Source organism: Coturnix japonica, chromosome 3 (assembly GCF_001577835.2).
Source record: "Coturnix japonica isolate 7356 chromosome 3, Coturnix japonica 2.1, whole genome shotgun sequence".
In the NCBI taxonomy this organism is placed as follows: domain Eukaryota; kingdom Metazoa; phylum Chordata; class Aves; order Galliformes; family Phasianidae; genus Coturnix; species Coturnix japonica.
This window is the reverse complement of record NC_029518.1, coordinates 55416409-55440663: the sequence shown is the minus strand read 5'-3', so window position 1 is coordinate 55440663 and position 24255 is coordinate 55416409. Positions and strand designations below refer to the sequence as shown.

The 24255-nt window shown below is 35.1% G+C and overlaps 1 protein-coding gene across 1 annotated transcript in view; it reads right to left on the bottom strand.

Moving 5' to 3' along the window:
* Positions 1-24255, bottom strand: part of LOC107311774 (triadin) — a 58250-nt gene that overhangs the window by 12501 nt on the left and 21494 nt on the right. The window contains exons 9-16 of the mRNA XM_032443755.1: positions 14645-14671; positions 13546-13593; positions 9494-9538; positions 8080-8097; positions 6492-6539; positions 5603-5623; positions 1518-1544; positions 153-188 (exon numbers count right to left, since the gene is read on the bottom strand). Of these exons, the coding sequence (XP_032299646.1) occupies positions 153-188; positions 1518-1544; positions 5603-5623; positions 6492-6539; positions 8080-8097; positions 9494-9538; positions 13546-13593; positions 14645-14671 (270 nt within the window). The remainder of the gene's footprint in view (positions 1-152; positions 189-1517; positions 1545-5602; positions 5624-6491; positions 6540-8079; positions 8098-9493; positions 9539-13545; positions 13594-14644; positions 14672-24255) is intronic.

The window sequence follows — 24255 nt, the reverse complement described above, 5'->3', positions numbered from 1 at the left end:
TAAGTATTGAAAGACTGAAAAAGGATCTCCCAAGGAAAGCTGAACAAGCCCAGCTCCTTCCACCTGTCTTCAGAGGAGAGGTGCTTGAGTCCTCTGATCATCCTTGTGATCTTCCATCTACACATATATGAATACACAGAGTAATTTCCTACCTTCTTTTTCCTTAGACGTCTTTCTTTTCTTCGGGGCTAGAAAGTATTGCAAGGAAAGAACATTAAGTGACAGCTATCAGAAATGTAACAATCACAGAATCATAGAATGGTTTGAGTTAGAGAGGTCCTTTAAGGTAATCTAATTCCAACCCCCGTGCTATAGGCAGGGACACCTCCTTCTAGACCAGGTTGCTCAAAGCCCCATCCAATCTGGCCGCAAATGCTTCCAGGGAGGGAGCATTCACAACTTCACTGGGCAACCTGTTCTAGTGTCTCACCACCCTCACAGCAAAGAATTATTTTCCTAATATTCAGTCTAAAAGATGAAGCTCTCACAGTAAGCACGTTACACAGAGCTGATCTCCTTAGTAATTTTCCTGTAATAATAACTAGGTTAAATGTGTCTCATGGCATATATGCAGTGAATCTAATATTACAATAATGGCTGCTACCCTTGCGGTGGTAGCTGCTCTGGGCTTTCTGAATGCTCTTTGGAATGTTCTCAATATTGCCTGTTGTAGAGTATTTTGGAAAGTTCTGATAGAGACTTTGGACACTAGAATTCTGTAATGTTTTGAATTATGAATGTTTCAGAATTCTGAATTCTAAATTCTAGAAGTGCTGAACTGTTCATTGCCAAAAATGCAGCAGGGAAGGATTTCTTTGCCTACTGACGCCTTCTCTTATTGGGCAACCTCAATTGCCTAAAACAAACAAACTTGTTGAACGTCTTGGAGCTAGACGTACCTTCAGAACTGCCAGATATGACCATTCTGAAGTCATGCAGAAACATATTTATTTGATTTATTTAACTTTTCTCAAATTGTACATCCACTTAGAATTTTTTTTTTTTTTTTTTTTTTTTTCTGACATCCTTTTCTCAAGATGCCAAACAAGAGTGTTTGGCCTGTGATTCCATTCAACAAGGCAGTCTGACTGAAATTAAGTAAGGTATATTGCTGGCAGGTGCCTGAAACCATTTCATTATTCCCAGTTGATTACAGAAGAAAACTGGCAGGCTGTTTTCAAAGTGCTCTTTTTCTTTTAATATGGTCTAACCATGACTAATATGAATTTCCCCAATGTCTTCTGGTGTCTGTGTCATCTTATTATTGCTAGCTTGCTCAGTGCTTATCATCTGTGTGTATTTCCCCAGAAACATGCTATAGAACAGTTAAAATAAGATAAAATAATCAATGGATAAAAGCACTCTTTGATAGAGAATGGTACATCTGCAATTATTTTAGTTAACCACTGCTTGTTCACATCAGCATTATTAATAGTTAATGAACGTTACGTGCTCGTCGAAACTGATGTGTTCATTAATTCTTTCCACAAGACAAAGCAGAAAAATGCAACATTCACCTGTTACTGGGATTTCAACCGTTGACTCTATAGGAAAATCGTAAAAAACAAGGATGAAGGAAAAAAATATGTGGCTTAGTATCATGGGCTATTTTGTTTTATTTATTTATTTATTTACTTATTTATTTATTTTCTAAAGAACTGTAACCATTTAAATAGATGTTCTCTTTCATCTGCAACTTTTCTGCACGATATCTGCAGGATATTAATTTGCGATGAAAAAGTGTCTTAGCAGTGGGTGTGTACATAGGATTTCACAGTGAAAGCTAAGAACCCCACACTTTGAAGTACTATAATCCAGCATGTAATGGTTCGTGCAAATACAAAATCAAAGCTTTCAAGCAAGTGAATATTGAGGGTTCTTATTAAACATGCACTCATGACTACAGCTGCCTGCCTTCCACCCCCAAATATATTCATTTTATTACCTCTCTTCTCTTATCATTTACACGTCTCAACCAAAGACTGACACTGACCTTGGATAGCTGTCATTCCCCTCTATATAACTTTCTCCTGCACCATCAGACTGCCTTGCCTTTTTACAGTAAAAGCTCGTGGGAGCTGAAAAATTTTTGATTATGTGTATAGAACAAAACCAGAATATATTAGTGCCTGTGATAGTTAAAGACAATTTATCAACAAAATGAAATAAAATTTCTGTAGTGTAGTGTAGATCATTACTCTTTTGTAATCAAAAGACTTTATGATGTTGTGATTTGGAATCCAAGAGATTTTAACCTCTTATTTCTTTGCTAGTCCCAGTTTTATTTTAGAACCTTATTGTAAGGAAGGAAAATAACCTCTCTAGCCACACAAAATGTAGGGCTGGATAAAAACTGAATATGGTCACTGAGCACATTTGGGTCTCCTCTTACTGAATTATCCCAGCATTTACTTCATGGTGGAATACTGATGAATGTGAGGTTCTACAGCTGATGGAGACCCACATGAAGGCAGAAATCTTTCAGTTCATGTTTTTACAACAGCAAGTCTGAGCAATTAGCATAGCTTTCACTAACATATCCCAGGAAACTTTTGAGCTTTCACTAACATATCCCAGGAAAATTTTGAGTCTTGGCTTTGGTTCATAAGGAAAGTCATAAATTTCAGTGCTCAAACTAGGAACCTCAGGCACTCAGTAAAGGCCAATTTTACTGCTATTAAATGCTAACATGCCTAAATCCTTTAATATTTATAGTTCTACCCAGAGATGCTGAAATTTTTTACATTACAGCATTCTGAGTGGATTAAAACTGCTTCTCATTTTTATTTAAGAAAATGTTCTCTTTGAGGCACTAAATCTGCAAGAGGGATTCATGCTCTGACTGCTTAACTAAGGGGATGCCTAACTACGAGGGACCTGGACAGGCTCAGTTTTCTCTACAATTTCTAATGCTTTTATTCAGATGATTGCTGTTTACCTCCTATAGATCACATTTATCCTAATTTAGGATTGGAGATCCTTTTACACAGTTGACCCAAAGTGTGGTTTGTTTTAGTTTTGTTGTATCCAACATAGTGGACATTTTCTTTTCCCAACATATCAAGAAACTTCCACTTACTCTCGGATCTCTGGGAAACACTTTGCCCAGACCTTAGAATTCTCATTACAGGATTAAATGAGAATAAAGTTTGGCCAGTGTTGACATTTTTCTTAATATACCAGCCTCTATGGTCTTCCTGTCTTTTTTTTGGAAAACAGTGTGCAGTTTGGTGTTACTCCTTACATGAGTATGAAATGCCAATAGTTTTGTCCTCAGTTCAAGGTGACTTGACACAGTTTGAGAATCCTTAGTGATTATGAGTTTCATTTAAAATCCAAATTGGACCCTACTGTTTGGACAAATAGGGTCAGTTGCTGTCATTGAACTTCATGTGAATTAAAACAGAAACAGTTAAATTAATAAAAAAATTTACTAATTGCTTTAAGAATGTCATGATAATTAACACATTACTAGAAAATGCATTTGTTGTTAATTTTGGGAATTTTCAAACTCTTGTTGACTTGTTATTTTTGTTTATTGTTGGTTAATCATTTGATGATACAAAATCTACCAATTTAATCCACATTTAATTCAAAAATAAGATTACCTGGGGTATGATATATGAACAGATTTGGCCCAGGATAAATGTATGGATTTATTATTTGGTCATAACTAGACCTAAGCTCCAAAATCAGCTAGCTTTTGTGTCCACAACTGTATCTCATGCTGAATTACAGAGTAGCTATCTTCATGTTGCAACAAACATACTATACATCTGGCTGAGAGATGCATGAAGCAAAGATAAACAGAGCTTTAGAACAAAAGAGAGTAGGAATTTAAATGTTCTCCCTTGAGAGGAAAAAAAGTAGTTTAAATAGCTCAGACGTTTAAAATCTTATACTAAATTTATTCAGGGATAGTTGATTCAGAATAGGGTGTATAAACAGAATTATTTCTGTATATAATCATAGGTCTGTTTGATATTACTTTTTTTAAAAGAATATTTATTTATTTATCTATCTATTTATTTATTTATTTATTCTAAAGGCACTCTTAACCTTTATAATCATTTGAAGCAGCAGGATATAAATCCAAGACTATGGCACAAATACTCTGAAAATGTCAAAGGAAAATATCTTGGCTGTTCATTATATTCCAAATATGTCAGGGTGATATAATTCTTGATATAATAGAACTATAGACAATAATTTTTGGTTAAAAGATTGTTACTGTGGAAAGCATGAGGAATTAGTCTCTTAAATTTCTGATGCACCTGTAACAGAAGAAGGTACCATCAGTAGGTCTCTTGCATAAACTAGCACAAAAAAAATCAAATGTCAGTGAATAGATCCACTGAACATAGAACTGAACAAATTTGAATAATAGAATTAAATAAAGGAAAAAATACCTAAAATATGGGCATAAAGAAAAAAAAAAACACATAAATATAACCACTAAAAGACATAACTTCATGGGAAATGAAATCTTAACACTAGGATTCAAGACTGCAGGAGGTCCTTCTGCAGAGGCACATTTCAGATGCTTCATGTTCCCATTTCCTCTTAGAGATGTGATTCAGATCAGCACGATGTGTTTTTAGAGTTGTATAAAAGCAGGTATTTGTCTTGTCAAACCTGCAGAATCTAATGTAGGAGATTAATTCAGGAATTTTAATAGAATCAGCCTGCCTTGCCATATTGCCAACTTTTTACTTGAAACAGGAAGAGGTCTGTGCCTCAAGGGGCTTAGCCCTACTTTTGTGTACTCTTCATAGGTTACTTTACATCAGAATAACATATAGTTTGGTGATGAAGTGCCAGACACAATTCAAGAAAGAAACCAAAGATCCTATCCTAAGGATATTCCAACTAATTGAGCTGTGAAGGTGCATACTTCACAACATTCACAATTCGAAGAGTGAAGTGTAAACAATGCCCTTCTGATTGTTTTCTGAACCTGATTTGACATATGTAACATGAAATTACTAATCGCAATAAGAATAGATTACAGTCTTTTAGACATTTAGAAGTCTTAATGACCTTACATTATCAAACGCTTTCAGCGGAATCTTTGTTAAGCAAAATATTTCCCTTAAATACACTTTTCTCCACTTTAATTTTAATTCTTTTTTATTAAGGTGAAAAAAGTATTAAAACAAGGCCAATAAAATATGTTTATTACATTCATGAAATAACCCATCTCCAAACTAGAAAATAAGTACTGCAGTGATTTTCTAATTCAGTTACAGTATTGTTATTTTTAGAAAAATATAAATTTACCTAAAGTTACATTATGTGCCGACACTCATGAAAATTATCAACAGAACATCAGTTATGCATCTAGCAAATTTTTCTTTACTGTTGTAAACAGTAAAACCTTCAAAATTTGAATACTGCCACTACACAGCATTTTATTGCAAATGAATTTGATTTTGATGTATTCGGGTGTTACTAAGCAGACTAAAGACAGTGTAAGAGTATCTTTAGTATAAGCAAGAAAATGCCAATACCTAATATGATAAAATTGCAAAAATGTAAATTGAGACAACATGCATCTGAAAAACAGGTTTATATTGTATAGAAAGCAAGGCACAGCACTTACTTGAAGTTGTTTTCAGTTTGACTGAGAATAAAAAAGATGCAAAATGGTCAGAACAGTGAGATGTAGCATAACATTTCCATGCTGGAAAATGGCTTTATTTGTACTTTGTATTTAGTGAATATTGAAACATTTTAGTAATTGTACTGTAATTAAAAACAAACATTTTGATGGATGATAATAATACGGAGATTTTTCTCTGCACGTGATAATCACTATACTAGAGTAAAGGATGAATAATATGAGCAATAAGAATTTTATTTCTTCACTTATTTTCTTTCACTGAGAAGAGCAGCAGAGACTTGTTAACCCTTGGTGACTGCTTCACAGCAAAACTGAACTATGCAGCTTCCTATAACTGCAGCAATTTTGCTCTATCTCATGCAACAGAGGTTGCAAAAGAATTATGATGTGCAGAAACAGTTATTGTGAACCATGGCTATTGCCAGGTCATCCGCTGACATTACCTGAACATCTTCCTATGAAGGAAAATTAAATTGCTGATGTTGCTGAGAAATTAACTCATGTAGGAAGGCTGCAAAGTCCAAATAAATGGCAGATACCAAGAACTACTTCACAAAATAAACATCTTAAAACAATGGTTCAAATTCTTCATCAGCGTAGCTTCTTTGTTGCCAGCAGAATTACAAAAGCAGAAATTTGACCTTTGAGATATGTATATACATCTTCAGAAAATGACAAAAGGCATTGTAAATAAATACTGTGCTAGGTTAGCTATGGTATGACATGTAAAGGCCATTTGACGCTGCAAAATAACTCACAGGACCATGATTTTGTTCATTCTGACATTTGTCATATGCAATTGTATTTTCCTATTTGTTTAAAAAACAATTTCAAAAGCAATGATCACATAAAATGCAGGAGTGCCTACCGGGCTTTGTAGGTAGAACATCTTTTTCATGCCTGACTGCTTCATGCTCTAGACAAAAGAAACAGCATAACAAAATTGTCATGTTTCTAAGTTATGTTGTGCAAGTCTTTTTTCTTTCTTTTTTTAAACTAAGAAGGACTGTCTGTATACTTACCAGGAATAGTAGTTAATTTTCTATTGCTTCATGTAATTACTTTGGAAAGAAGCCAAGTGACTAGTTGCTAATGAATCATCCTCTAATGAATCTGCTACAAAATATGAACTTCAGTATTGTTGCACATGGCTTCACATAAATGGATGCAATTAATTTTAGACCTATGCAGGCATATTAAAGAAGTCAGTTTAGAAAGGGATTCCCCTCAGTTTCTGAAGTGCAGTTTACATCCACTCTCCATTCTTGTTATTTGAAAGGTGAGAACAAATCAAACCCATCAACCATCTGCTCAATCTTTATGCTGAGTCAGAAATAACACAGCTGAATTCCCAAAGCCTATAAATTGTATGTCACTGTGGAAAATTAGAGAGCTAGTACTACTTTGTAGGCCACGCACTTTTTTCCTCCTTTTTTTAAAATTTCATAATTATTATAGAAAATAATGAGATTTGATGTTAGATTGCTAGAAATAGAAAGGAAAAAAAAAAGGGCCTAGCTCTATGTAATCTGTTTCAAAGCCGTGTCTGTCTAAGCAGAATTTGAAAGAAAAAACAACACTGTTAAACCAGATTTTGTAGCACAGCAGCAGCTAAGCTGAATGAATGAAAATAGGGGCAATAGTAGGTTTTAGAGTTGAGCAATCAATGGACTATTATGATGGCCTTGTATCCAGGTTACTTCCTGAGCAGCAGGTAGGATGCAATGAGGGTTGCAAAGTGGCAATGTTTAAAATGGGAGCAATGTGCTTCATCCTTTCTGCCATTTGATGAATACCTAGCAACTATGATTTCAAGTGAACATATATTCCATGAACATATATTTTTTAGACAAAATAAGGAATTTCAAGTTTCGTGAGGTATGAATTAAAATTTATGTCTGCAGAGAATGGCATTTTTCCCAAGTTTAGGCTTTTCTTGGGAGTGGAAGTATATGGAAACACAACTATTTCGTTCTTCTTCTTTTCTTTTTTTAACTTTTACTGTTTATATTTGCATGCTGAAGGTATGAAATATACAGAAATTTAACATGCAGGCTGCATACTAAGTTAGTGCATGGGCTTTTCAGTTCTTGAGTAAGAAAAGTGCTAGATTTAGTTGCATTAGAAAAATTGTATTCATATGAGTAGGAAAACAATGCAGCAATTCTTTTCTTAATCAGTAGTATCAATTGAACACATTTAAGTTTTAATAACAAAATTTAAAAGCTTATCACTCCTATATTAATATCTGTATTATTGGACTAGGAAATAGCAACAACAAGACAATATGTTAAATGGAAATACTGGAAAACAAGGGGGAAAGGGGTGGAGGGACGGTAGATAAATACACTGTTATTTAAAGCAAAACAAGGAACTATTAATGCAAAGTTTCCACATATTCACACATATCCAGCTATATTACAGTAATTTTTCTGATCAAGGTAGGTATTACGTACTTGCTGGCTTAGCTTGGGCTACAAAAGACAAAAGAAGGTGAACTGTAACATTTAGATATAAAAATATTTCTTTGACATTTTAATATTAAAATATTCTTATCAGATCATGATTCTCATTTCTTCTTAGCTTTCCTCATTCAGGTAAACATGCACAGCATTCAAGCTGCTAAAATGCAGATAGTCTTTAACATATGTAGACCTTTGTAAGTCCCTCTAATTGCTCTCACTAAAATAATGTCACAACTCCTTTTTCCTCTTGCTAATTTGTAAAACATTCAGGTTAGAAATATTTTGAGGCCATTTCTCCAACTCTATTAACAGAAAGATAGTTTATGGTTTTGAGCAAGCTACAGCAGTTTATGCTTAGATAAAATCTATCAAAACTTTACTGGTTTAAACAGTGCTACAGAACATCACTTCATAGTAAAATGATAGATTATCATGTGAGTTCTTATAGAAAGCAATATAACTAACAAATTATATGAATGCTCACAATTAGAGACAGAACAATACTATTCTGTATAGAATCTGTTTTGCAACTGAAAAGAAGGAAAACCACATACCAAATGAGAATGGAAATGAGGTAGCAAATTGCACTATTCAGCTTAAAGTAAAATAGCAATTTATTGTATTGAGAAAATTCATCATCATCACCACAGCCATCATCACCATCACACCAAATTAAAATCTGTTGATTTTACATAACTGATGGAGATTTGGCAACTTTTCATGGATTTCTGGGTAAAGAATACTCCTAGTAGAAATCTATAGGTTGATATCAAATTGAAGTCTTCAAAAAACTTCAGGTAATCTGTGAGAATTTACAAGAATATTCTAATTCCTTGAGTGACACTTCAGGGCTTCTATCTAAGTTAACATTACTTGAGCCATTATTATCACAAAATCTACAAGGACCCAAAAACTTATTTACAAAATCATTTTTTTCCATGAGAAAGCCAGATTGAAATGCATTCAAGTCCCTAAACCACCCAGTGATCCATCATCCTTCATCATTCCCTAAATATGCAGTTCTCTATGCTATAAATTCTGCCACAAGAAGGTTCTGAGCTTGGAGGGAAAAAAAAAAAAAAAAAAAAGCAGTGAGTTGTACTGGGGATAAACCTGGGAAAGATCTGATTTACAGCTCCACTCTATTTCATTAGCACAGGAGGAAAAACCAGCACTGAGCTGAAACACCTCAATCTGGCTTTATCATTGGAAAGACTGTTAGAACTGCATTTGCAGTTGCCACTCTTCTAGATTTGCACAAAGAACTATTTTCAGCCACATATTTGAAAATATCATAAAAATTGATTGTAATGTAAATGTGCAACATTGGAAGAGTTATGAATAGTGTTTAATGCTCCCCACACTCACAGCCCCCCTAAAACAGGAAATAATGACTTGTTCCTACCTGAACTCTCGGTGAGGCCTCTCTTTTGTTGTTTAATTTTCTCCTCTGTATTGTGAAAGCAGCATAAAAGTTAGAAATTCATACTGTGTTAGCATAAGTACATATAACTGGAAAAACATTTCTAAACATATTATACATATGGTTACAGTGACAAAATAAATGCATGCCTTTCGCATCATTATCCCATAATAGTATTGTAAAATAGCATGCATGCATTATGAGTTCTGGCTATGTGGTAAGATCATACACAATGGAAAAATAAATTAGTGGGCTTAATGCTTGTCACCAGAGTACAACCACATACATGCAAGTACATTTCAAGTAGTCACTCAGGTGACTACTGAGCAGATGTTCTACGTGCAGGAATGTGGTGAAACATCAGGCATAAGCCAAGTCAGGTGAGAACTGTAACATTTGTTTTCAGATCTCTACTCTACCCACTGACTTGAACATTTATTTTCCTGATCTAAAAGCTCTGCTCCCACTTTCTAACTTTACCCATATTTGAATTGAAAATTCTTTCCTAATCTCTATCTTTCCACATCCTCACACAACACTATTTAAGACACTGTTTAAGACATATTCAGAATACATTTCCACTTCCTCTCTCTGATGGAGGAATTTGCAGCCACAAGTTTCTCGACCTTTTCTTTCTCTCAGGACCTCTGCTGGGTATTGGGTTTAATCTGAAGCATGTCAGCTTGAACAGAGCTATCTTGTCCCCTAAAGACATTTAACTAATCTGAATACTAGCTGACTAGGAATACTGCTGGAAAGTCTGTGCATGCACAAAACTTCTTGGCTCTTGAGCAGGAGCAGTGTTTACAACCTGGCAGTCAAATCTTCTTAAATATGGGAGGAAGTACTGGAAAAAAGATAGGTGAAAAGAATCACCTGCGAATCGCCACTTTACCTCTCTTTGTATCAGTGCACCCTTAAATGCATGACATCAAGATCTACTACATTTTTGTGGGAGCAGTTTCTGTAGATTCTAAATGTCTAAGATAGATACTAGATCCTAGTCTGCACTCCAAGCATGTAGAATGGAATTTAGAGTATAACTTCCAGATAACTTCTCTGTTTTTTTCCTCCTGAGGGTAGAGAGAAGGTTTGTCTGCTTCTTTGCATCCATTTATTTTTAACTTAGCTCACTGAGATTCCCAGAAGTATACACATGCCAAACAGGATAAACAGGACTATTGCCACTTTATCATGTGGCAACAGGCAGAGAAGCAGTTTAATTGCTGCAGTCTGTGCTGTCTGTAGGGAAGTAAGCACTGGGGAGATAATACAGGGAAAAATAAAGCTCATTTTTGGTTGATATTTTCTATCATTTGGAAATAAAAAATAGCATTGCACTGCTGTGCTTTACAGATGTTATCTGGTGGGTCATTATTTAATTTCACCCATTTTAAGTTTAGGGTTTTTTTTTTCCCCTTACTCAGCTATTGTTATGAATGTAGTGAATTAAAAATCTCATCTCTGTTTCATGGCTGCCTGTGAAAGTAGAGATGCTTTTATAGCACAAGCAGCAACTTGCTGAGATCAGGTATCCTCTTTCTGCTCTTTGAAGACCTTTAACATATCAATGAATTCACATATTCACTAACTGACATTAGGATATTGAGTTTTCTATAAACTAATAAACAACAACAAAAAACACCCAACAACACAAAGATTTGTGATTTTGTACATAGACTCCATACTCTTCACTGGGTGAATGACAAGTAAAACTCAGAATGTATATGGATCCTTCATAATTTCTCTTTCTTTGGAAATTATCCTTGCTCTGTTGAATATCCACTACATTGGATATTCTTTCTTTTTCTAATTCTGCTGATAATTTACAACAACACTTGCCCTATAATTCTAGGAGTCTACAAAATAAATCTGTGAGTGGATGGCACATCTGATTCATTTAAAAGTATGAGAAGGATTTTCTTTTCAAAGCAAATTCATTTCTGAAAAAAACATGCCTTGTACAGGTCTAATGACATGCATTCATCTGGAGATAAACACAGTAATTCTTTGGTATTTGTTCACCTATCTACTCTGCAACTTAACTGTACAGCAACTATTGATCTGCTGATTCCACTGGAGAACAATCCTGAAAGCTGCATCTCCTCTTTTCCTGGCAGATCTCCAGATGGTGACTGTATGGCTTTTTGTCTGAGTGTCTGGCAACTGGTTGTAAGTAGAAGGAAACCAAATGATCAGATTGGCAAGTCTTAAGAATTAACAGTCTCTACAAGGGGACATGCTTCAGGAAATCAGGAATCTTCACAAAATCAGTTAACTGAACTTTCCATGTGCAAAAGAGCAGTGAAAAGAACAAATGACCAAAATAGAAGAAATGCTTCAAGTATTTACCACAGGTGTTTTATACCTTATTTAATTCTTATATTACTATATGGAGTCCAATAATAACATCAAACATTTGATGACTTCATAAGGGTACAAAATTTCCAAAATATTCTTATTTGTGAAAAATTCAGAATTATGAAAAACATTCTCAAATACAAAAGACTTTTTTCTGCAGAATTAGCTGTACAGCAATACCAACATTAATATTCATTTCTGGGGGGATATCTAATTTAAAAAGGAAAAATATAAAGCCATAAATATTTCTGTGTATTTCAGGCAGCTTAAAGTGATTTACAACAGGAAAGAATCCTCTTGCTTTACCTGCTTCTCCACATCCCCCAAACACTTTTTAATTTCCCCATAGAATCACTCTATTTTCTAAGATTCTCTAGTTACTCAGTCATGTGACACTTCTAAAACTGATGGCAGCAGGCAAAAGAATAATAGTTTGAAGCTGCTCTGTATCAAGGTGAAAAAGGAGGCCACTGCTTTGTACAGAACCAGGCTTCTGTAATTCAGTTTCTAACTCTAGAGCTCTCATTCTCACGCAGCAGGCAGAAACATTATTACCACCTGTGCTGGCAGATTAATACTTCCAGTCACCATCCGAAATTCAAAAGAGCCACTGCTCCCCAGAGGGACTGTTAATCACTAGAATTTTTTTTACGATTAAGGAAATTTAGCAAGTCTTTTTTTTTAAAAAAAACATATTACTATTTTCAAATTCCAAGGGCTTTAATCTGGAATTTACTGTACCAGAGCAAACTCCTCATCAGTCTGATGTCCAGGCTACATGATAAGATTCTCTGATGTTTGCAAGTGTCTTACAAGGGAAATTCAGTTAAGTGCTAGTATCTTGATCAAAAAAGGCTAGTTGTGCAGCTAGAGCTTGTTCCATTGTGCTGGGCAGTTGTGCTGCCTGCCTGTGTGACCCACAAATGGGCATCAGGACCCATGCTATCATGCACAATGCCAGACAGGGTGAATTCCTCATATCTGCCTCAGCCAAGCTCACCCACCCCTGTCTGCTGGCTGAAGTACCTCCTTTATGTCTGAAAGGACAAGGAAGCAAAATTTCTTGTCATGTGCCTTTGATGTTTGGAGTGAGGAACATTCCTTTTTCTGATCTGTTGTTTGTTGACTCAAAAACAGCAATATAGCTTCACTAAAATGGTTGTTAAAGTCTTGTGGAAAACTGTCAAACTGTCTATGAAATATTTAACTTAAAAACAGAACATCCTAGTATAAAACGAAGAAGTAAAAACATAGGGAAAACATTATCATCTTACAAGGAACCCCTTCCCCCCCCCCCCCCCCCCCCCAAAAAAAATAAAAAAAATAGGAAAAAAAAAGAAAAGATGAAAAACAAGGCTCTTTGGTTGCCACTTAACAAAGTTTAAAGGTGGTTATCTGATCATTTAGTCATGTCTCTATCATTTTTATGATAGACCACTCTGGAGCTACATATGCAGAGCATCAATAGATGAGATATGCTCTCAGTCCTGTTTCTTTACAGCAGACCAATAGTAGATCTCTGTCATCCTCCTAAAAATTATGAGGACCAAAGCCCTGGTCACACAGCAAAATCTCACAACAAAAGACTCGAGCAAGTCTCTAAGTTTTGCACACCACAGGGGTACTTACTGAGCTGAGCATGGAGTGCCTGAAAATAACATTACCAAACTTACCTGGCTTAGTGTGAGAGATTGATTTTTCATGTTTAATATGTTCATGCTCTGAAAATAAGAAGAAGAACCCCTCTTTCAGAGGCTTTTTCACTTTTACATTAAAAAAAAAACAAAAATTCGCTTTATAATTTTAAGAGGCCATTTTGCATTATGTATTAATATTAGACTTGATTTTGAGAAATACTAGTCTGAAGAAAAGATTTTTAAAACCTTTCTCAACATCAAAATGATACAAAAAATAATACTGCCTTTTTATGTGGTTTAAGAAATTGCAAAATTACGGTGCATTTTATAAATATAAAATAAATATATTTTCTAAAATAGTGAGATGCTTCTACTACTTGTTTTGATTGACATTACCTATTTTCTACATAAAGCATCATTTCTCCTTCATGTTTAATGTAGAACTTAAGGAAGCTTTAGAAACTTTAGAAATGAAGCAGTATTGCATAGAATGGGAAACAAAGTTCAATATATTGCATAAACAAAAATTAGCTTTTCTTATTTCTTTGTCATCCTGGGATTTGTTTTTCTGTATTCCACATATGCAGCATGAAGCAGTGGCAGAAATAAATATTACAGTTTATTTATACGCAAGCTGCATGCAATTACATAGCTTTTAAATCATTGATATTTAAAAAATAATATGGAATAGAAAAAGAAAAGCAAAGGAATATTAGAGGAAATACTAAGAACACATTTCATTCTGATTAATAGCAGCTATGTCTAAACTGTGCAGAACACTAGGAGGTAAATCCCTCCATTGTATGGATCAGAGTCTGGACAAGGAAGAGCACAGTCCCTTCTTGATCTATGTCACTCATCATTTTTGCCAGTGCCTCATGGAGACAGAAGGCGCAGTTACATCTTACCCAAACATGAACTGGAGTAGAGTTTCTGCACATGCTGGGGCCTGTGAAACACAGCTGGTCCTGCACTACAGAGACTGTCACTGAACATCAGTTTCAAAGTCAAAATTTCCTGTGAGCGTTTGCTGATGAATCTTATCTTAAGCTGCCAAAACTCTGTGAAGATCTAAAAAAAGTATTTTTCTCCAAAAATCTGAAGTAACAGCATTCTTTAACAACTTTATACTTACTGTGGTCATGAGGTTTCTCTGAAGTGCCTAGAAGTAACAAAATATTTTAATACTTTTATGGCTACAAAGCAGGATTTAATGCATTTATTCATGACATTTACACATCGATAAATAAAACATTCAGTTAATTCTCTATTAAAATGTTTGACAGTTTATGTGTTCTTCTTTATAATATCCATCTCAGCCATCTAACTGCGACACTTAAGAAACACAGATGCTCTAAAATCCTCATTGAGCTGATGTTTGATACAACTACCTCTGTCAGACTTCTATGTGTCCTTGGTGGACTGATTTGCCTGCACTAAACAGTGACCATGTTTGCAACATAAAGCAATGACATTGGTAGGCGAGGATCCGAGTTCAGTGCTCATTATTCAAATCTGGAAGTGCCCAATACTCAAAAAAATATAGATAGTACTAATTGGAGTGATGAAATTACACTTAAGGCAAACTAAATCAGACCTTATGTGTGTCCCTGACAAGTACATCTGCCCCAGTAAGGTCAGTAAGCTTCAGATGGATAAATGACACTCCAAGTAGCAGAAAGAAATATCTAAAAACAAAAGTGGGGTGCAACTAAACTAAAAGCCTCATCACTTCACTGCCACATCTTTTAAGCTTTCCACATCTCTTTGTTTCCCCAGAAAAAAAATAAAATAAAATAGAATAAATAAAATTAAAAACAGAACCAATGGTTTGCATGAACAGTAAGAGAGAAGTAAAGGTAAAGAGTGCTCAGAGAACCATGTCCCATGCCATTAGCAGTGCTATGGAAGGAAATCTAATGCCTAGGCCTGGCTTGCCAGCTGGACTTTTAACTTTCGTAAGGCAGGTTGTTGTATGAAAGAGCAGTCTCTGAGAAGATGCAGCAGTAGTGCAGGATGAGCTGCCTATGCAGGCTCAGACACAAGTAGTAATTTCTCTGTTTTACTTGCTTTCATTATCATAAAATCATAGCATCACAGAATGGCTTGGGTAGGAAGGGAGCTCACGGATCACCAAGCTCCATCCCCCCTACCAGTGGCAGGAATACTAACCTCCATATCTTATACTAGACCAGTCAACCCAGGGCCCCATCCAACCTGGCCTTGAACACCATCAGGGATGGGGCATCCACAGCCTCTCTGGGCAGCCTGTCCTGGCACCTCACCACTCTCATAGTAAAGAACTTTCTCCTGATATCCACCCTAAATCTTCTGCCCTTCAACTAAAAACAATTATTTCCCCTTGTTCTGCCAATGGGATTCCCCGCTTTTCTGGAAGGGGCTAAGCCTTTCCATTTTACATCAAGTTTTTGTTTTATCCAGTTTGTCTCTGTGATGTGAAGAGTCAATGATTGGAAAAGACATGAAGAAAAAGGCAAAAATAGTGGAACATTTTATGGGGTAGTGTAGACTAAAGATGCAAATTAGAGGGATGTACTTTTATAGAAAAGTTTTATGAGATACAATCAAAAGCTACAAATTTCTTATTACTAAAGGAAAATATTAAAATAGCCTGAATTTTGGGTGCTGGAATACGGACTTGTCACAGACTACTGTGTCATGTTACACTTTAAAAAAAACAACAATAATGATCAGAGGTACACCCTGCCTTCTGTTTCTTCCCTAACAGAGCATATACAGATTTAAAAAAAAAATTAAAATCAGGGATGAAAAAAAAATGAAAAAAAAAAAAAAAAAGATTTAAAAATTTTTACAGAATATGTCAGCTATGTTAAAATCTAGCATAGATAAACATCTGTTCTGCTAAATATGCCATGATTTCAGTCAGTTAAATATTAAACTTAACCTTCATTTGGGCCATATTATTTCATCGAAGATGCCATTTGAACTACTGATGCAAGAAGCAAAATCCAAAAAGGAAATCTCAAAAATCTTACTTCCTATTTTATTTTTTAAGTATCATAGTTGTTTCTGGCGCAGATATCCAGACTATTAACTCAGTGAAAACGAGAAGATCAAAACTAGATGTCAACCATCTAGTCAGAATTTCCAGAACATCTTATTACGTATTATATGCTATTTAACTTAGAGAGTGAGAAATTAAAGGTTATATTCTGCTGCTCTCTCTCATTTCATGTACCATATTGTTCTGAAAGCGAACCTATATTCAATGTTTGTGCTAAAATAATATTTCTATATACCGTACCTAGATAAGCTGTGATACTCCATGCTGCAAAATATGTAAATGTTAAAAATTTTCATCATTTTGAAAAGTGAGTAGGCAAATTACAGAAAAGTCTACTAAGAACATGAAATACTGTTACTGGCTTAGGAAGTGTCTGAGATGAGATCATGGGACACCATGACGCTCTGCTATGTGACTGTTTTGTTTCATTTTACACTCTTCCCTAGATTTGGTGGTTTTGGTGTTGGGTTAGATAAACTCTTGTCATTGCTTCCAATAGCTGTCCTGATGTTATTAACTAGCAGCACTATCAGTTAGGTAAATAACCCCTTGTTTTTCACAGTGTTTTAAAAATCAGTCTTTAGTAATTTTTTTATCCTTATTTGCTTAACACTTAAAGAAGGAAAGGATCAGAAGCAGATATAATGAAAATAGTGAAAGCTTTGATGAAATACTTGGGGCTGCATAACATCTGAATTAGATCAATGAAACTATCTTGGTCTAACCTCAGCAGAAACTTTTCTGAAATTTCTTTTATGTCATTCTAAATTAATCTTGGTAACTGAGCTTAATAGTTATCTTGCTGTTTTTCACATTTGCTTCAAATTTTCTTTGACTCTTGTCTGCTATTCTGAATGCCAGAAGGGTATTAATTATATACGGCACATTTTTTTTTAAATTAGCTCCAGATATGTGTTCAGAATAGAAATCTTCTGGTTTATTGAACCGTAAGTTGGCGAGGTTAAAAGCAGAACACACTTTTTGATTACAACATGTCTATTTTTCATCTGGATAACAGCTATTTGCTGTTCAGATAACAAATATATCATCAAGCATGCATACTCTGTAAGGAAATAGTATGTTACACAGGAAATGGAAGCAACACTAGACCAATTTCTTTTTGCGAAGAATGAGAAAATACTAATACATTATGTAGCTGAGAAAACTATTTTTTATTGGATAGATACCCATGTATAATAAATGAAACAGTTAATTTCCATTAGACTAAATACGAGCCTAGTTCATCACTCAAAAAAGAAAACACACAGATTAACAGGATTTGGACTGGGCAATAGATGAGCACAGCTGTGACATCAATTTGTGAAAACAATCCTGGCCAAATGAGGAATAACAAACAAAATGGGACTTCTAATGGAATTCTAAGATTTGTGCCTAAATTTGAGTTAGAAACAGTTTTGTTATAGACAAGTGCAAGGGTTTTTGGACTGTGGAGCAACTGTGTTATCAAAAAGACAATCAGAGTAAACTGTATTCCTTACATTTGGGTAGTTCAGAAGGCCTTAGATGATACAAACTTTGGAAAACAAAAATATAATGCAAAGAGATTCATCAGGACCTAGCACTGCACAAGAGCAGTAGGTGCATGTGAACTTATTGCCTCCCTACTAATTGCCACTTATGGGAGCAGTTACAGAGTAATTGAAGGTGGAAAAGACCACTAAGATCATCTAGTCCAACCATAAACCATTACCACCATGCCTATCAACTCTGTCCCTAAGTGCCACGTTTACACAGTTCTGGAAAACTTTCAGTCAAACATTCCCACAACCTTTCTTGATCAGCAAACCTGACCTCTTATATCTGCCTAGGTCCTCCTCAATTCCTGCTGGCTGGCTAAGCAGCTGGCAGACTGATCATGTAGAAAAAGCAGCCTAATGAGCAGGTGTTTAAAAAAATGACTCCTCAAAAAGCTGATTCACTGTAACAAGGTTCCTGTTAAGGGACTGATTTATGCTCTCCCTCATCCTTGCTCTAGGTCAGGACATTCCCTTGACAGTGAATGGCCAATAGTTACACTTACAAAAGGGTCAGAGTAAAGAAAGCACGACAATGCTTGTGACATAAAGGAGCTGGTATGTGACTATTCTAAATTGGGTGCTCTGTAAGCCTTACCTTCACAGAATCTTTTAATTTCCTTCTGAGTTCATTTTATATGTCTATTTAATTTTAAAGATATCTTCAGGATATTTGTCCAGGTTTCTACACATCAAGAAGGTGCTATGCCACATTAGCAAGACAGGTATTAAATACTAAGAGATTTATTGAGTTTATCTGGAAAGTCTGCAAGGAAGCAAAGAAACAAGATTTCCAGAAAGTACTCTCCCTCTTGTTTAATAGCAGAGAGTGTTTGTCTGAGACTCTGTATCATCACAGACTTCTTTGGACTACCATGTCAGCCTGACTTTTGTGACTAGTGAGGACAATAGTGTAAGCGACTAAGACTGCCACTCCTAAAATGCCATGATTTGGCAATATAATTAATAATTAATTGCTGCCTTTAGAACATACAGGGTATTCACCTCTATCAGATTAATCTTTCTCTTTCTGCTACCCACCAAAAGCGAGCAGGCTGTTCTCACAGTCCCTTCTGCCTTATTTCCATTACTATATAAATGCCTTTGTGTAGTTTGCATGTTTGTGTCCTTGCTGTTTGATTTGTCATTTACCTTAGGGTAGCATAGTGAAGAATGAATTGACTCTTGGTTTTGAAGGATTTTGCTGTAATTCTCTAGAGCCACTTGTTTTTTAAGATTTATTTTTAACAGCAATTCAACATTATTTTATATAACTGTGGAAAAAAAAAAGTAGTTCACAGAGAGAATGGAAGAAAAAACTTTATCATGGGGCAAATATAATAGAACTAGCAAAGAAATACAGACATTTGCAACATTTTAAAATGTTTTTTAATTGGAGGAATTGCTTCAACTTGATTCTGTGATGCATGCCTTTAGGGAGCATCAGTAATGATCCCAATCTTTCTCTGTTTCCCAGTTTGTCAGTTAAACAATAGAAATGCACTGGGAAGTATAAGTCTTGTTGAAACAGCAATCTCATATAATAGCAGAAAAAGCTAATGCCTTTAAAGTACTATAAGTCTTAAAATCCCGGGAGCACAAATCTTCCATCGACGGAGCTGGAAAGAATAAAATTTCAGCCAAATGCAGATGAGATACATGTTCTGTATTAATGCATTTCATCTTTGGGCACGTGTGTTGAAAGGCCTGAAGAGCTTCCTCTCAATATCCTCAGCTTCTGGCGTTTTCATGTGCTCTTCTCTGAAATTATGGGATGGGAACATATAGATCAGGGAGAATATGCTTCACAAGCCTTTATTTTTAGTAATATTTATTTTTTGCATGTAATTAAGGTAAAACATAGCAAAGCTCAGGCCATACTTTATATTCCAAAAAAATTATTGGCATATAAAGGGTAATTGAGTGAAAACAGGCGGATTAAGATCTGTAGGTTGTTAGAGTGATTACATCTTTTTCTGAATATTAACACTAGTTTATACAAAAATAGTGTTGTTTACCATCCTAGATAAGCAATTGGAGCCGTAAGGAGTGACTCTTGCAGGTGTTGTTAATACTTATTAATATTCAGATATTCAGTCTATTTCATAATGCCTGTTATTTGTTAAAGAAGCCAGACTAATTCCCTGGGTCCAGACTCCATGCAAATATCTTGACTATGAATTTTCTTTTTTAGCTCCTTCTTAAATATGAGTGAATTTTATGTATAACCATGGAGAACATTCATACATGTTATTATATACATGTAAAATAATGGTCATTAAGACAACAGTAAGTTGACCTAACCAAAATCTAGAAAAGAAGATTGGGAAAGAGATTAGTTCTTATTAGGAATGGAAAATAATAAGAAAGCAATTAGCAATTGAAAAGATGGACTTTTCCCAGTACACTATCCATATTAATATGGTGATTAAACCAGAGGACTAATGACTAGCTTCTAGGGGCAGAATATCCTGAGCCATAATTTTTTCTCATGAATTGCTGCTGATCTCTTATTTTTCCTGTAATTACCACTTCGTAAGAGCACAGTATCTTTGAGTATTCATTTGCAACCATTTTTGTATGGGTTCATAACAGAATAATTGTCCCAAGGGTAAATTTTTAGCCAATTAACCATGTGTTATATGGATATTCATGTGTCTAATCATATTATGCAGAGTGACAGTTGAAAGTGTTGCTGACAGTGTTAATGTACACGTGTTACACCTAACTTATAGGAACAACACAGCCCACCAATTAGACAGATCACATTTTCCTCAGAAATCACAGCTGTTGCATAATCATTAAAAACTAGTTTAACTGTCTTCATTTATTGGTAGCAGAGGCTGAATAAATTACTGCTGCACTTTAATACAAACTGCAGTCGTAACTGCAATTGAAATGCTATGCAAGATCTGTCAATGTGAATTGTTTCCCAAGTTCATAATTTAATAAGTCACACAGTCATAGTTTTACCTTAAAGGAACTACAAAGATTTAACTGAGGTCAGGGTTTAGACTGTCTTGCTGAGAAAATAAATTTGGGTAAGTTTAAAAATATATTGATGTAAGTTAGCATCATTAGTTTCATGTGCCTTAACTTAATAATGAGTACAATAAAAATTAAGTGAAAGGATGATAAACATGGATTTTGTAGCTTAATGCTAAGCACTCTAGATTATCTTTTTACATTAGCCCCACTGTCTAAATACAGTGAGAATAGATATTTAGTCTACTACTAAATATACTAAAGTAAATGACTTTCTTCTTTTGCATACTCTTTTCTTTTGTTATCAGGCTCTGAAAAGAGGAAAGCTAAAGGCTTTAGGAGGGTTGTTGAAGTAATCAACAAACTATCCTGATGCTTGTTATAGTATATTTTAGATTTATGCTATGAATCCTGAACTGTGCACCTTCTTATAGCCAGGTCAGAAGTACATATAACTCCAGGAGGAAATTCATTGTATCCTGACAGATATCTAAGATAGATGAATAGCTCAGTCCCTCTCTGAGGCTCTTATTTCTCTCCAGAAACTCTAAAATAAGACAAGGGTGAATAGCTTCAATTTATAAGTCTCACTTTAGACTTCTAAGTTTATGTGAGATAAATCCTTTTAACAGTTATCTCATCTGAAGTGTTTTTAAATTTGTGAATTCAGTGAAGATGCATCACGTGGACTGGCCTTGAGCCCAATACACGTGCTGCTTCTTTGACTACTTTCTACCTTTGCAGAATGAGTAATCTGGAGGGTGTTTTCCTGTCATGTCTCATCCTAATGCAAGTACTCGCAACATGGAAAGCACAGGAGCCTGTATCCTCAACATCTGGCCATCTCTTAACAGAGGTGTTGAATGTGACTACTAAGACTTCGTCCTGTGGAATGCACATTCATTATTTATATCCTTTAGGACTGTTGAGACAAGGTATACAGAGGCCAAGCCAATTTATGCTATTCAATGTATTCGACGTAAATTTAATGTAAATTCTACATTCATTTTCCTTTGAAAATACCTGTATTTTACTTCCGCAACATGGGAAGGAAAAAAATAACAGCAAAGTATAACCACATTTGCATATAAAATGAAAAATATCTTTAGGCAGGGGTGGATTAATATTGAAAAGCACCTTCTCAGTTACTAAAGTCTCTCATAAAATGTTTTTCGGTATGATAATAACAACACTATTTTGTTCTTAATCCGATTCAGGAGGGCGCCGCTAACTACCGGTTCACAGGTCCCGTGGGCTCCATCTTGTGGCTGATTTAGTGAGTGTTACCCCTTGAGAGAGATTCCTACCTCAAGCTACAGTCACAATAGCACTTATTATTTTAAACAAAATAGTCAACTGCTTTTTTTATTTTCTCACACAATACATTTATACTTAATACAATTTTTCAGAACTGAATTTAAATAGATACTCTACTTTTGTTTCTCCATTTATAAATATGCATTCTTCCAGGGAGATGTGTGATGCACTTCACAGTTATACAATTAAGTCATCAAATTTCTTATCACTTGAAGCAGTTAGAAAACTGCATTATGGAGATGTGGTTCATATTACACCAGAGGTAACTGCAGCTGAACAAAACTCCCAAGCTGCCATGGGCATTTGCCTTATTAATAAGTTGGTTGCCTTCCTCTTTTTTTTCCTGGTCAAAATTAAACCTAAGCAGTTCTAAAATCCAGTACTACCCAGTTCTTTTCTATAGATTTTTCTATAGATTTCAAAGTGATCTTTGTCTTAGCCAGTTTATACCACCAGTAGTTTCCAAGTGACAGTTCCATCACCATGAGCAGTTCTAAGAAACTGTCTTTTACTGCATTGGCAAAAAATAATTTTGGATCTAGAATCCATACACTTTACTCATTTTGTGCATCTGTTTTATACTGGTTGCACTCAGACTTCAATGTATTTTTTTACACCGTGATGTGTTTATTGTGAGAACTCAAAATGTGATCCTGCATGCCATCCTATCAATTTTCTGTTGATGAAACTTGTCAGCTGAATGTGTTTTTGGCTTTCTAAAAACTGCTAAATGAATTTAGAGCAAGCTGCCAGAGTGATAATACTGAAAACCAGAAGCAGAGTTGTGTTGTCGTCTACTATCATCAATATGCAAATAGCTTCTGTATCTCGCTAACTTACAAGAGCTTATGAGATCTAACAATCTATATAGGAAATGAGAATTCCAGAAGACAACCAGTCTAACTGTCCTAGAAGTAAGATAGGGTCCCTTCTCTCACTCATTAGCTGTAAGGAACCACCAGAAACAGACTTTCTGGCAGATCAGGTTCTTACACTTATGCATGTGGATTTGTAATCCTCTGGGATTATGTGGTTGTTAATTCCTGTTTGACTTCTCTAGATGTTTTTTCACTAGAATCACAAAAGTAATGAGTCTTCTAGCAAAGTTTCCTAAAACTAACCTTGAGAGAGAATTTACTAATCATGTTAAGGTTGTTTGTTTGACATCCCCATCTCAGTCCATGACCTCTTCAGTCAGAAATCAATCAAGTATGGAAGCTATGATCTGAAATGAGAAATTGGCTTTAATCTGGCTGCATTTTGCACAAAGCATTTTTGGAACACTCCGTAACTATGCAACAATTTCTGAGTGACAAATATGCTGTTTTTGTTTGTCATATTAACATTTTGTTCTTGCATTGGAAAGGTCATGTAGAACTGAAAACTGCTGATGTTTTGGTATTAAAGTTCTGTTCATCGTTTTCTTGATTTTTCTTGATTGATTTTCTCTAATCCATGTAAATTTTGACTTGTACTGATTTTAAAAAGAGTTAAAAAATTTTGTGTCCTATCTCCAAAATGTGTTCTTGGGGATTTTGGGAAATGCCCTTGTCATATAGAGTTGCTGTCTCTTGTCCTTTAGAAACTGACAGTCCTTCATATGTTCCTATGACAGCTCCTCTATCCCACACATGGTGAAATAAGGCATAACATGATTCTGGGAGCTGAAGCTGGCTGTTTTCTAAGACTTCAGACACAAAATCTTTGGGAACTAACTTTTCAAATAGAATGGGTCAGTGCATAAGTTTCACACATAAACCATGCCTGACCTTGCTGGAATCACTCATTTTCTCAATTTGGAGAAATCAATGAAATATGAAAGTCTTTTCCATCTTAATTCTGTTCTATTCTACCTCTTTGAAA